The sequence below is a fragment of the Acipenser ruthenus genome, chromosome 9 (assembly GCF_902713425.1).
Source record: "Acipenser ruthenus chromosome 9, fAciRut3.2 maternal haplotype, whole genome shotgun sequence".
Taxonomy (NCBI): Eukaryota; Metazoa; Chordata; class Actinopteri; order Acipenseriformes; family Acipenseridae; genus Acipenser; species Acipenser ruthenus.
In genome coordinates, this window is record NC_081197.1 from 4,220,311 (window position 1) to 4,234,839 (window position 14,529).

The window sequence follows — 14,529 nt, forward strand, 5'->3', positions numbered from 1 at the left end:
GGACCATGGGAAGGTTTCTGCAGTGAAGCGACTACATCATAAGCAGAATTACTATATGAAATGGCAACTATATGAAAATACTACTACAATATTTATTTAGCTTTATGATTAATATATATATATATATATATATATATATATATATATATATATATATATATATAAAATATCAGTAAAAAATCACTTTAAAAAAGGGGGGTCCCACTTTGCTCGTGCAAAAAAAAACCACACATAAAACTGGAGAATTTTATCTTACAACATTTTATAGAACTAGGAGATTTGGCAATAAACAAAACAATTCACCTCACTACATTATACAAATATGCTGTGCAGTAATATCGGTGATCTGTCAATGGAGGTGGAAATGACCAGAGAAATCCACATCTGCAGAAGAGCTATTGAGATTATAACAGAGACCTCTGGCTAGATTATCAAAGTGAGCCGTTCCTGTTGAGTGTCTTTAGAAACCGTGAACTAATTAACTGGGAACCAGAGATTGTTTTTTTTCTTCCATTTCTCCAATTTGGACTCTGGAGTTTCCACCATGCAAAAAAAAAACACTGCAGTTTAGCTGTGATAAAAGTGCATTGAATAGGTTCAAATATATCTGGCCTTATTATCAAAGCGTTTACTCCAGTCTTTAAATAGCTCAACAGAGTGTAATTGAGAGACTTCAATTACATTGCCTGTTTGATACTACACGTAGTTTTGTAAAGTCACTAGGTGTTTTTCTCCTTTTAAGAAATATGAGCTAATTAAAGACTGGAATAAATATGGCCCATAGTATTGTTATTGGTGCAAATATATAGTATATTACTAGTGGTGTTAAAGTAGAGAACTTCTTTAAACCCCACACCCTAACACTGTTACACTACCCTTGTGGGAGGCCTGTTTTTCCTTTTTGACATTTTCTAGCAAAACCAGTGGTTGCACTGGCTGTTGCAAGACAATCAATAGCATAAAAATAACTAACTAACAAACTAATAATTAAGAACAGGATCAGCAATGCAATATATGTTGCAAACAATGACAGAGTAAGTTAAGTTTCCAAATATTTCTGTTTTAAGTTGTCTGTTTTCATTCAAAACATTTAAAAAAAACACCCTGATTTGTTTTCTTTGCATTTCAGGTAAACGCTGCGGTTCTGTAACACTGTGTCAGACCATCTGCTCCTAATAAATGCACTTTTACTGCAGATCGCTCTGCCGTTGTTCTCATAGGGGAAGTGGCTCTGTGTGAAAAGCACGGCACACACAAGGGTAATATTATTCTTCCAGGGATCTAAGCATCGACTGTGTTCTTAAGCAGCCTCGTGGTAAACAGGTAGCAATCCACGATCATACTGAAAAGGATTTTCTGTCAAACAGGCTGCAGCTGATGAGAAAATATCCTTGTCTTTTCTTACATCCTAGGCTTGTGACTGTGGAGAAGTCTGTGTCTGTGCTGTGTAGATCAGTGGTGTGTATCCAGGGAGGAGGTGTTGGGCTGAAGGGGCTTCTGTTTCCTGAAATCAAAGTTAAGGATTTAAATTACTCCTAATTGCATTTTAATGCAGCACTTAAACTGCAATAGAATACGGTGCAAAACAATGGCTTGACCAACTTCAACATGTTGACTGAATCATTCAGACGCTTATTATTGTGTTGTGCATTATTACTGTATTAGTACACCCAATTCTCTTCATTTCACACCTCAATATAATGTGATACGGTTATTGTTTTGTGGCTCTGCATTTGGCTCCATATAATGAAGCACCTGTTGATGCTTATAGCTGCGTCAGACCCCATATTGTGCTAATAATACTGAAAGCACGGTGAGTTGTGGTTCTTACTGTATACAGGACTTGATTTACTACATTATAGATCCTTTATAATTAATGGTTGGGCTGCTACATAGAGTAAATATGTAAAGAACACATACATTTAAATGCATACAATAGTATTTGACTGCTGACTTTTTTTTTCTTTCTTATCTTGCATCACCACCTTCTGGTTGAACATTGTACTGCAACAAGCAGTTGGGCTACACCACTCACCTTAAAAACCTTTGCAAAGGAAAAGCACTGAAAAGCATAATTAAGATTCTGTAGCTGCCTCGCCTTGCTCTTCATCCTATCAGAAGAAAGAAAGGATGCCCAAAATATTAAAGACAGCAAGTACTGTAGCAGGGAAATTAAACTAACGGAAAACAGGGTTTTTTTGTAAATGCCAGAAGCAAATTTGAGCGGGCAGAATAACTACATACATACTGATTAATATTACAAATATATCTTAATATTCTGAATCCTGTACCATTTACCCTATTAACAATGGACACATTTAGTTTTTTAAAGGTCCTGCACATTGATGATGTGCTGGTCTGAGCCCCTAAACCAGAAGAGCCTGAAGCAGACTCAAAGAAACTTGAAGCTGAACAAAGGCAAGTGATTGAATCAATTCAAATACACTGGACACATGTGACATGCAGATAGCCTAAACGTGGACAAAAACCAAAGTGGAACCTCTCAGAAGTATGCCAGCACCAGAAAACAAACCAGATTGGGGGTGCTTCTTAGGAATTCTGACACCATGGCATTGTAATACACAGGACATCCACTAGCTGGCAGCACTGCTTACAGACTGCTAATATTATAAGGACACTGGGTTATATAAGGTATTTAAATGACATCAATTGTACGATCCAGATGTGACCTTGTTGTTGTGAAATGCATTGTCTTACGAGTGATCCATGTTGTTGATATCCATCATGCCCACCAGATTATTTCTCAGGGGGAGCTAATTACCAGTTTCCTTACTTGAAAGGAAATTGCTACACTATATATATATATATTTTCTAGTGCTGAGTTTGTATTGTCACAAAACTAGAAAGAAAATACACTAGTTTTGTCACATTACCATTTTTTTTCCTTTTAGTAAACTCTTGTGCAAGCACATTCAGTATTCATTACTTGTGTCTAAAAAATATACGAAGAGACAAGACAAGCAAGTGTGATAACCAAGGCGCATTCAAAAGTGACCACTGGTCTGCCACACAGCCGTTACACAGCCTAGCCCGACATGAACATGTTTGCCAGCTGGACTGTAAGAATATTTCTAGTGTCTGGTAGCACTGGATGTGATGTGCCCCCGTCTGTATAATCCCACTTTGCAAAAGGGCGTTCAGGTCACATGGCACGGGCGTGAGTGGCGGCTCCGTTAGTGTACCTCTGTCACTGGCTCCTCCTCTTCTTCCTCCTTTGCAAGTCAGAAGAGTTTTTGAAAGGAAAAGGAACGAAAGAAAAATGTGTTGAATGCAAGAAACCCACTGAAAAGATGTTAGCAATGAAAGAAAAAAAGGAGCAAGTTTAAGAGATGGTCTGAACCGGAGAATGGATGATGAATGGTTCAATACACGTTTTTAAATTCAAGAAATGACTGAAAAGCTAAATAATCAAGAACACAACAAAAAAAGGTGGTTCTCAGTAAAAGAAAGAACTCAAAGTAAATGAGTAAGAAGGAATTATGGTGGAGATGAAAAGGAAGCTGATGAAGAGGTTAATGAAGAGACGGATTTGATAGCAGGACGGACTTGGCACTGGCTGAACATGCAATTTCTGTATTTGTAAGAAAATGGCCGATTCAAATCATGAGCAGGAGGTGCATCCCAGTATATCTTGGATTTTCGAAACGTTGTCTATCAATAACGTGATGGCATCCAGGGCTGATCTTCCATATTTAAAAGAGTTCAGAGTGGGTGTAGACCTTTTTCCAGTCTGACATCCCCATTCCGCAGATCAAACCAGGTTCAGTGAAAGACGGCAGTTTATTATTTGTATAAGAAATGTTGGGATGAGGTTTAAACGGCTGATTATTCAAATCTCTGCACTAAGCATCGAGATATGGTCCCATTTATCCAGTCAGGTGCTGGTGACCAAGATCAGCCCAGCACTCAGTGCCAAAGATCGTCTTTGCAGTTAGACAAGCCGAGTGATGGAGTAAGAGAGTCAGTAAAAGTCTGCCTCTACCTCTGTTACAGGCTCCTCCTCTTCATCCTAAAACAGGGGACAGCAATGCAAAGAGTGACATTAAAAGCAGGTTAAAGCTGGATAAATGGATACAAAGAAAAACAGTAAGAAAAAAGTTTTGAAATTGATGGCACAGCAAAGAAATTAAAAATAAGTTAAAGGACTGAAGGAGATACATGCAACCCACACCACATTAGGAACTCCTTCACATTAAAATTCAGCATAAACAGGTTTTTTTTCCAGCTTGCTGAGACATGCAGCCCTAAACAAGTAACCCAGGACTAAAGCTCGGGGGAGGACAACAGCAAACAAAGGTAGGGATGGATGCCTGTTGTGTAAAGAAACTGGATAAGCACACAAGATGAGTCTACCTCAGTGATCGGCTCCTCTTCTTCATCCTGAGAAGGGGACAGCAATGAAATCAGAGGGATAAGAAAATCTAAACACATGCAGTGGAAACTGAGAACAGAAAGGGAAGCAGCAATATGATCAAGGGGAAATAATGCACGGAAGAGCTCAACAATGAATGTGTATTTGGAAAGGTGGAAGAGAAAAGGGAGAGGGATGAGGGAAGAACCACAGGAATGGAGGGAATCAGAAAAAGAAAGGGTAATGATGAATTATTGCAAGGGAATGCGAAATGGAAAAGAGAATCGAGGAGGTGGCTGATGAGAAAAGGGCAAAGGACAGTCGGAAAGGCTGAATGATAAAGTGGAATGGAAGAAACCTGCTAACATGGATTGAAACACTACCCTAATGCTACTGCTTCTGACTGGAAAGGAATGTAGGAAATAATGGAAAGAGGAATTAGACAGTACAGGGAAAAATCATCAAGGAAACGCAGGACTCAGTCTACCTCGCTGACAGACAGCTCATCTTCATCCTATAGCATGGTGCTTACATAGGTAAATCATAGCAAGCAAGAGTACAAAATAAAGGAGACAAAATACAGTGGAACAATTCAGAAGAGGGGCAGATAAGGGGGTGGAAAAGGAATGTTCAGGCAAGGAATCTGAGGAAAGGAGAAATGAGAACCAACATTTACAAAACTGGCTTAATGTGCTTGAACGGGGGGAATCCACAGGGTTTAAGAAGTGAAAGACAGAACATGAAAGGGAATCTACCTCAGTGACAGGCTGCTCGCCTTCATCCTGCACAGTAAAACAGAAAGATGGTTAGACGCTGAAGGAATGTGATCAGGTTTTACGACAACGGGGAAAGAGCAGAGATTTTATAGAAGATAAAAGAATGCCAGGCTTCTAATCCTACATAACAGTGGAATGAAATGTGTTCATTCAAAATAGACAAAATAATAACTGTATATAATATCATGATAGTAAATGAAAGTGTAGAAATACCTAAACGGAATGGTCATATGTCAAACACAACACATTCAATTAACTGATTTCATTTGATAGCAATTTAAGTCAGGTTATTTTTATGAAGATTTCTTATTTGACTTACACCATTAGTTGCACATAAATCAAATCATTACAAAAAAGAATCCCAAAAGCATATTTTACCAGGTCATGTTTTTACAGGGCACAGTTATTATATCTATTATATCCACCATCTCACCACGAAACTCATTTAAGAACATTTAAGAATCCACCACTGAAGCTGTGGTGATGAACCCAAGAGACACAGAAAATACAGAACAAGAGAAATGCTGATGGGGAAGCAGGGACATGGCTATCTCACTGAAGATTGCTTTAATTATTATTAATAGTATTGTGAGTATCACTTCTAGTATAAAATAAGAGAAAAGAGCAAGACAAAATATAACAAGCAGAAGAGAAAAACGAGTGTACCTCCGTGACCGGATGCTCTTCATCATCCTAAGCAAAGGACAGCAAGAAAAACAAGGTGATTAAAAAGCAAGAAAAAAGGGATTGCAAGATAGCTGGCTAGAAAGACACTGAGAAGAAGAACAGTCTAATTGAAGGAGTATTAACAGTCAGTCTTGTTTCTGTAGAGGCTCTGATATATGATAGGAAGCAGCAGGTGGATGCTCTTCTTCAATGGGTCTGGCTGGTTCTTTGAAGACGTTTTAACATTTCTTTCAAAAGACAGTAAACTGCGCTACTGCTAATGCAGTGTGGCGAGGTTACAGGACTGTATTGACTCTTGCTGCAAAGGAAAGACAACATTTATTCTGGTTAGTCTCCCATACAACTTCTCAGCAGCACCTGTAGTTTGCATCTGATTCTTAGTTTGAACAGCATGCATGCAATAAATGGTTTATAAGGTCATTATACCTAATGTTAACAACAAGCTTGATTTTTGATGCAGTTACGTGTGTAAATCATACAAACTTCTGCAGTCTAAGGGAATGGGATAAAGACGCAAGGGGACAGGCAATAGAATCTACCTCAGTGACAGGATGCTCTTCATCCTAAACAAAATAAATGGAAAGAGAAATATGGGAATTAAAAGCTAGAAAAGGGTAAAGGGAAAGGAATGGAGGGAGGGAAGCTTTTTGAGAAGGCAAAAGGAGGATAAACAGAACACAAATTAACAAGTCTTTAGAAGTTAGATATTTCTTTACAAACAGTATGTGTTAATTTATATTTGTTAGCTGGAGTTCTATGTGCACAGCAAATACATTTCGGTTCATTAAGAAATACAGTAAATAACAAGCATTAGTATTAATGGGAAAGGAAACCACGGAACTGAACAGGATCTGAAAAAGAGGATTCATGTTGAAAACGATGAATTAACCCAACCTCTGTCAGTGGCTCCTCTGAGTCCTCTTCCTGTTGAAGTTAACAGAGAACAAGGAGAATGGGTAAAACTACCCGCAAACAATTAAGACACATCATTTTTATTAACTCCCCATTGACAGCTCTGCAAAATCTTTTTGAACAAACCATTAATTATTACTTCTGAAGTCTTTACAAATTAGATAATGACAGTGGCTTTTCCGAGTTCCTTAGTTATGCAGGTGTAGGTGGCTTCTTACAGCCACTTCCCAGGTTAAAGAGTTTCTGACAACATAAAGATCAAAGACAAAGGAAATTTATTGGGATGTGAACTGAGAAGAATGAGCGCAGCTACTGCTTGTGCTCTTGTGGTTTATATGAATGAAATTACAGCCGTATTATATAACATTGGGGGTACACTATTCCTTGTTTAAATGGTTATATGTTCATTTCAAATTACATTTTTTTAATAAAATAAAAAAACATTAGACAGTAATTCCAAGCTTTCTATGTTATTACTGCTAGCAAGCTGCTTTATGAAACGTTTAAATATGAAACCCTGGCTGGCACATTCAGCACACAGATGCATGTTATCTTGTTTATGGATTAAAGGTCAGAGATTCTAATGTTTAAGTTTAGTGAGCTGGTTACATAGCTCCTGTGCACCAGCACACAAATAATCTGCAGTGAATGAAACAAGTTTACTGAGAGAAATACCTTGTGTTCAACCTCTTCTTCTTTCTCGCTGGGTTCCTTCATCTATGAAAAGGAAAGCCTCCAATTATAAGTGAAAGAAATAATGCTTTAATATCTCCTTCAGTCGCGATTTCAATTAGAAATTTTAGAAATGTTAAAACAGTTTGAGTGAACTCCATGGAGTTTGAGAAGTTGCCCTGCCAAAACTTTGAAAAAAAAACATTGTGCATTATAAAATAGATGCATAGATAGGAAACTAACATGGTACAATTATACACGCAGTGACTGAAGCAGATATGGAAGAGCTGTACTGCAAAACCAAAAAGTAGAGTCACTAGCAACGTACGAAAACATAAAAATGACATTCAGTTCAGTGTTTATACACATATGCTTCTGTGATCTATATTAAATCCTCAAACAATGAAACAGAAGTTAGAATATAACATCAACTGTTATTCTTAAGGCAAGTCATTTTTGTCATGCACGTGTTTTAAGAAGCAGGGACTTCAAATGCGTCCCTAGTTTTAGTCACCGGTTAATGTAGACCCTTCAAAATGAATGCTGTTTTAAACATTTTGAGTTGACTGTCACAACTTCCAAAAAGGAACCTCCAATTAATGGTTAAATGAAACAACACAGCAGGTTGGGATGAAACAGGTTAAAGGTGAGTGAAACGGAGCCATCAGAGTAAGACGTTAATGTTATTTCTGACTGCAGAAACGTGGAATTACGCTCTCCTCGCTTTCCTCTGCAGCTTCTCCTGGACCGGACGTCTTGTGAAGATCTTCAGGGGCCGCTGAATCACCATTACATTCCTCTGCCTGTTCACACAACAACGGGGTGCAAAGTGGATAAGACTGTCACTGGTCAGCTTCAATGGATTTCATGAAGGGACATCATCATTTTTGTGCATTGTCATGTCTATTACACTTAAAAATGACACGTCTAGAATATTCATTATACCAGAAGTCCATGGCCATTAAAAGCACTGAAATGAAGCACGTTATTTAGCCTGCACTTAATGCTAGTTCACTTATAATGTGCAGCATGTGAAAGCTGCAGTAGTTCTGAATACAACTAAAGAAACTTTTCTACAATCGTGGATGTTCATCCCCAAGATCTCTCATTAGGACCCACTGCGTATAATCCCATTGTTGCAGATAGTGTTGTTTTACTGATGGCATCAGTGCATTCTCTCAAATCATATAATAATAATACAGAAAATACACGAGCCCTTGCAAAACAAACAGATGAAATCCCAAGATGATCCTGATTTGCATTCTTACAGGAACGTATTCCTTCCAAACCTCCGAGCTACAAGAAGCAGATCAAAGCTGAACATTTCAGACAGTTTCTTTCAATCCTATAACCGTTCATGTTTAACAAAAAGCATCCTCCAGCTATTCACGTCATCTATCAGTTGGATTCCTCTAATTAAAACGGACAAGTGCCAAACGGCCTTAGGCAAGTATTTTCCGTATTTGTCAGCCTCCTACCTCTGACACAAGGCAAACCTTGAACTTGGATTGTCATTTCAAAAACATGAAAAATTAAAGAAAACGTCTCCACTGTAAATGATAAGGGCTTGTATTAATGTTACCATCGTCAGGGCTGGTTTGAGACCTGCCCTCTGGGGAGAGTGGGAAAGCACTGATTATGCTACCTCTGTTTTGTGCAATTCATATTCAAATTCATATTACAATTTATATATAGAAAAACACCAGCACTACTGTAAACCAAAGCTGGAAGTAGATAACAGCATTTTACAATGGCCTCTGCCACTCTATGCAGATCAAGTGGTAAACAAACAGCTGCTAAACACTGGGGCCAACTAACCCATTCCATGCCTGATCATGCCTCTATTATAATTCTACAATTTACTAATAAACAACTTTACTTATCAATCCACTTTTGTCTACCCATGTAAGTATGATATCTCTGATAACCAGTACAATTACATGCAATTGTTCCTCTGCTCACCCCTACAATATAATAATTTCTAAGCACAGTTTTATTGGGTTGTACCATATTTCTACTTTCAAGCAGTGCAAATTAGAACAGGTCCATATTTACCATGGGTTTTCATTGTAACATGTACTCAAAACATATTAAACCACCACTATCAAAACACACCATCTTTGCTTTACCCAGAGTTTTAAAACAAATGCTGAAAAAAATCAAATGACTTGTATGGGTAAAGGTCTAAGTGTGTTTGTTTATCCCAGGTGCACTGCAACCCACACCCAGGAAAAAAGAATTGCATGCGATACTGCAGTGTTAGTAGAAGGAGGTCAACATCTTTCTGTGACTGGATTTTAAGACCGTAGATCACTCATTCACAACTGAACAATTTTACCAAAAGGGATGGAGAGGATAGAAAGAACAGTGTTTGGACGTGCTGAAAAACAGGGACAGCCATGTGCACAGGGAGAAGGGGTGTAAAGGTCAATAAGGAATGTTATTCAAATGTTAAATTACTGATGTTTTGTGATGTTCCTCTGGATCTTTTCCATTCTGAAGAATAAGTGCCTTTTCTGCAAGCTGGGCTTCCTGCACCAAGAAAAACACCATCTTTAACGTTGTGCACCCTCACCAAGTCATACTGCAAGCTCAATCAGAACGTGGTAGAGCTCTCTTTCTTTCTCTATGATTGCTGATTCGTTATGGTACAGATGTGCATATAGGTGCATGGGCATACACTGCTGTACACACTGTTTTCTCAGAAATATGCAGTGTGGTAAGTTATGGCAGTAATATTGATAATAGATCACATTTAAGCCTTGATATGGATTTAGATTTTCCCTTTTTATTTTCTAAAATAGTTCAGCATCTTGAGTATAAGGGTAATCCCATTACATGAGCATATGAACCCATTTGTGTAATTATACCATACAGGTCAAACAAGAGCCATTTATTTGCCCATTTTCCCAGTATTTCAACTAACTGATAACTGATTTCTGAGGCACAAGTGATGAATACAAATAGTAAAAATAAAGAATGACTCTCAGACCTTTGAACCTGCGGGAGGAGCGAGGCCCAGGAATGCAAACACTTCATTGTCTTCCTTGGCGTTGAAGAAAGTGTCATAGTCCTACAAAAGAGACAGAACATTTTCAATGAGAGCATCCCCTTTCTCCATTTCACACACTTCTGAAACAGATGCCATCGTTTATTTATGTTCTCTTGAACTGCTTTGCTCATGCTAAAGCATTGGCTTGGTGTGATTGGTTTGCATGTTATGGCACACATTGCAGGACACCACTCATAAGAATAACTGCTAGCTCCTATATATTACATGCATGTATAACAATGTAATAACATGGTAGGTGTGTAATTTCATGGAAATGGCCTGGACCATGCTGTGAGCATGTATTTATAGTAGGTATAGTTCTTTACCATGTAATTATATAGCAGTTACCACAGTATACGAATGGTCACTGGTAATTACCCCGTTATTACAATGTAATTGCATGACTATCTATGTTGTGTGTTACTTAATAATGTAACCGTTCTGCGTACCCCGCAGTAATTCTGATCATTGAAGATCTGCGGGGGTAAGGGGATTCCGTTTGTTGGTTTCTTCTCTCCAGGCACGTTCTCTCTCATCCACATTCTGTTCTCTTCGTTTGTGGCAATATCAAATTCTGTATAGTCAACCTTAAGGGCTTCCAAGAACCCCACCACATCTTGTTGCTTTTTCTTGATCTGGGTAGAAGAGGAAATCAGCATTGTGATAGCTGTGATTCAAAAAGCCCTAGTCACGGAATGTAAAGAATGTCATAATGGATTAAAAAATGGAATAGAAAATACATAAATAAAACTAATGATCTCCATCATTTGGGATAGCCAGCTTTTAGATATTTAAACAAATCCAAAAATGAGTCTAGCATCGCCGTTTAATCTGTTACTTTGCAACTTGATGAGCAAATGCTTTACTATTGTTTTTTTGTTTGTTTGTTTTTTAAATGTATCATTGTTTTGTAATTTTTCATTGCGGTGATCAAAAATTGATAACATCTGTTGGATGGTGTGAGATCATCTTACCAAAATTGAGCTCTGATCCAAAACAAAATGCCCTGCAGCATGTGTTAGACTAATACAACACCAGTTACTGTTGTCAGATTAGCAGTGCATTCAGATAGATATATTACAGTTTGTACATCTGCCAGCCAATACAAGCCAGGTTAAACTAAGGACTCAGAGACCCTGGTTATAAAGTCTTTCTGGGACACTGGCCTTGCTCTGAAACTGGGTACAAATCCACTGGAGACAAAAGGAGGGTTCTCAGGATAATCCATTTGAAGGACTGTATTTAGACACCAGATTATTTATAGTGGCTTCGAGTATGCTTGAGTCTGTATTCTGGCTGAAAGGTTTGCAGTGAAAATATACAAAAATGTGTCTATTTCACCATACAGTGGCGCTGCTTTGGTTTGTGCTGTACCTTACAAAGCTTTATGGAAATGCATTAAGTGGATTATGATGTGCATATTTGAAAACGGGTTCAATAAACATTAGTTTGAAGGCAATACTGAACATGTGACCGGATTTTTCTTTTGTTTTTTATTGAAATGAATGTGTTAATTTCACCCCCACCCAAATACATTATAACACTGTATGAGGGTGATATCTTTTTATACAAATAACAGCTCCCTAATAAACGTGCAAGGAGTTGATAAAATCCTGCCTCGTGAGCCTAGAGAGAATACAAACTGCCTTCAGCGATGGTCACACAAATGAAAAATAAGGCTTTGACTCAAGATAAAAACATGCATTCAGTGGACCAAACAGGAACATTTAAACAGCTGATTCTGCAGTGCAAATGTGCATTTGCCAATTCTACAGTACATCCTAATAATACTATTAGATTCAAACAGTTTCTTGATAGATACACCACATGGGATGCTGAGGGTTCCTTTACACAACTTTAGAGGCACCTGTGTGTCATCACATCACATTTTAAAGGATGAGAGAAGCTGCTATTTTCAAGCCAGCTCAAGGCTGTCTTGATTGCAAGCCACGTTAATGCCAGGGCACTACTAAACACTACAACTCTATCAGTGTTCTGTAGCACATCCCCTAGACAAACAAAAAAAAATGTTTTTCTACTTTATTAATGCAATGTGCATTTCTCAAAATAGTGCAACACGCGTAAAACATGACCACGTGACCACCTTTTTTCCAGACTTACTGAACTAACTGCCCGTTTCCCTCAGCTGCAAGGACTAATCTGAATATGAAATAATTTCCATTTATAACCATCAGCAGCAAAATGTGGTGTTACCTAACATAGGCGTGAAAATGATCGTGGAATACTGCATCTTTAAACAACAGCAAATCAAAACCAGCATGCTTAACCAGTGACAAGAACTCTTTTATGAAAGCTGTTTCTTCCTGTCTGAATACAGATATGAGTACAGAATTTAGTCTGTACTAAATAGTCACCGAGATTCTATGTATTCTATTTTGGAATTTTCTAGAGCGGCTCAGTCTGTTGATGGGTGTAGGGGGCGGGGTAAGTTATGGTTAGTGTTTGATTGATTGCTAGTGCAGGTTTGAAATGTGAGATCAGCTGCGAGCTAGATATAGCCCTAGGAAACACAAGTTTGTGTGTGAGCGCGTGTGTGTGTGTGTGTCCCTGTCTGTCTATGGACTTTTTGTTCGTTGGATTTTTTGGTCTTAAAAGTTAATTGATTGCAAAATCGTCACAATGAGTTAAAAAAAAAGCACGGATAGCAAGTGCAAAGTATACATTGCCATACTTTTAAAATCAGATCCCGATTTTCCCTTGAAACTATTAGAAATATTTGAGGTACATATTTATTATTATTATTATTATTATTATTATTATTATTATTATTATTAATAATAATAATAATAATAATAATAATAATAATAATAATAATAATAATAATCAAAATAATAATAATGCACTTTACCGAAGTTAAAAACGCATTTATATAAAATAAAATACATTGTATTTTCTTTATTTAATGATGTGTAAAAACCAAGTAGACCGTTATTCTAGCAATATAAATGACTGCTATAGTTTAACGGACTTTCAAGTTTACAATATGCATGCAAAATAATTTCTGTTTAAAAAAATAAATAAATCTAAATAAATAAATATGATCTTACCGCTGTTGAGCCAGATGCAGTCGCTAAATAAACTTTGATGACCATGTTTGTTACACTTTGTTGTTTTAAAAGTGCCTATCTAAACCCGACGCAGTTCCACTGCAAACTTCAACCAAACCACAATGGTAATTTCAAAAAAATCCTTACATTCCTTGTTCAATTCAGGATTGGTTTTGGCAAACTTTTGGAATTCCCAAAACGACGAGTGATTGGTACATCTGGTTGTCACTCAAAAAACATTCCAAACAGACCCACCCCCTCTCCGTGCACCTCCATCATGCTAGTGTGCAAAATAGCATGTACAAATAAGGCAAGAGATGTTCGCAAGCCAATGGTGTGGTATTCTGTTGAGGTCTACCGCTGCTACATTAAGCACATGTTTACCTCCACCGAATGATTGCTACAAAGTCGCTAGTTTTATAGCACTATGCATGTGATATTACAATATTATACCATAAAAGCAATGTACCGTATAATATCGTTCTCCATGTCAAAGTGTCAAAGTCAAAGTTAACCCACAAGTGAACCATAGCAAAATCAAAGCAAAGTGCAACACAGCATATTGAAAGCATGGTAACGCATAGGTAAGCACTGTAAAGCCCAAATATATGCTAAAGTATAATCGTCATAAATGCTTAACCACGGAAAATCAGCAAGATTACCGTGCTATTTCATCGTGGTACACTTTGTATATGGGTTATTGTCGTGGACTGACCAAGGTTTTAAATGTTTTACCTCTCTTTGACAAAGCAGCTCAGATCATGTTTTCTTGAGCTATAATAAGGTACAATGTACTGCTATATAACATTACCGTTGGAAAATATTCTATATGTAGAAAGCAAAGATTGGCATATGAACAAATTTGGCACTAAGCTAAAAGATATCCAAACAAGAAATCTTAACGCAATCCTGTAAACTATTTAGCAAACTATACTTGCCAAACGTAGCAGGTGGTTCCTACGGTGTTGTGCGGCACATAGATTAGATTTG

General features: G+C 37.6%; 1 protein-coding gene across 50 annotated transcripts; it reads right to left on the reverse strand.

The window, feature by feature from the left end:
• Positions 1-245: 245 nt before the first annotated feature.
• On the reverse strand, positions 246-13,724 carry LOC117405543 (adapter SH3BGRL-like). Of its 50 annotated transcripts, none has more exons than XM_059030806.1 (15): positions 13,540-13,720; positions 10,921-11,106; positions 10,412-10,492; positions 9,880-9,951; positions 8,148-8,222; positions 7,423-7,464; positions 6,730-6,759; positions 6,375-6,398; positions 5,815-5,841; positions 5,128-5,154; positions 4,375-4,401; positions 4,004-4,030; positions 3,204-3,233; positions 2,036-2,111; positions 246-1,504 (listed from the first exon to the last, which is right to left on the reverse strand). In XM_059030806.1, the coding sequence occupies exons 1-14, from the start codon at positions 13,582-13,584 to the stop codon at positions 2,076-2,078; spliced, it is 729 nt and encodes a 242-aa protein (XP_058886789.1). In that variant the 5' UTR covers positions 13,585-13,720; the 3' UTR covers positions 246-1,504; positions 2,036-2,075. The 50 variants fall into 50 exon arrangements, with proteins under 50 accessions (XP_058886789.1, XP_058886788.1, XP_058886787.1 ...); XM_059030805.1 differs by having other exon boundaries at positions 8,139-8,222; XM_059030804.1 differs by having other exon boundaries at positions 8,133-8,222; positions 13,540-13,718.
• Positions 13,725-14,529: the final 805 nt, after the last annotated feature.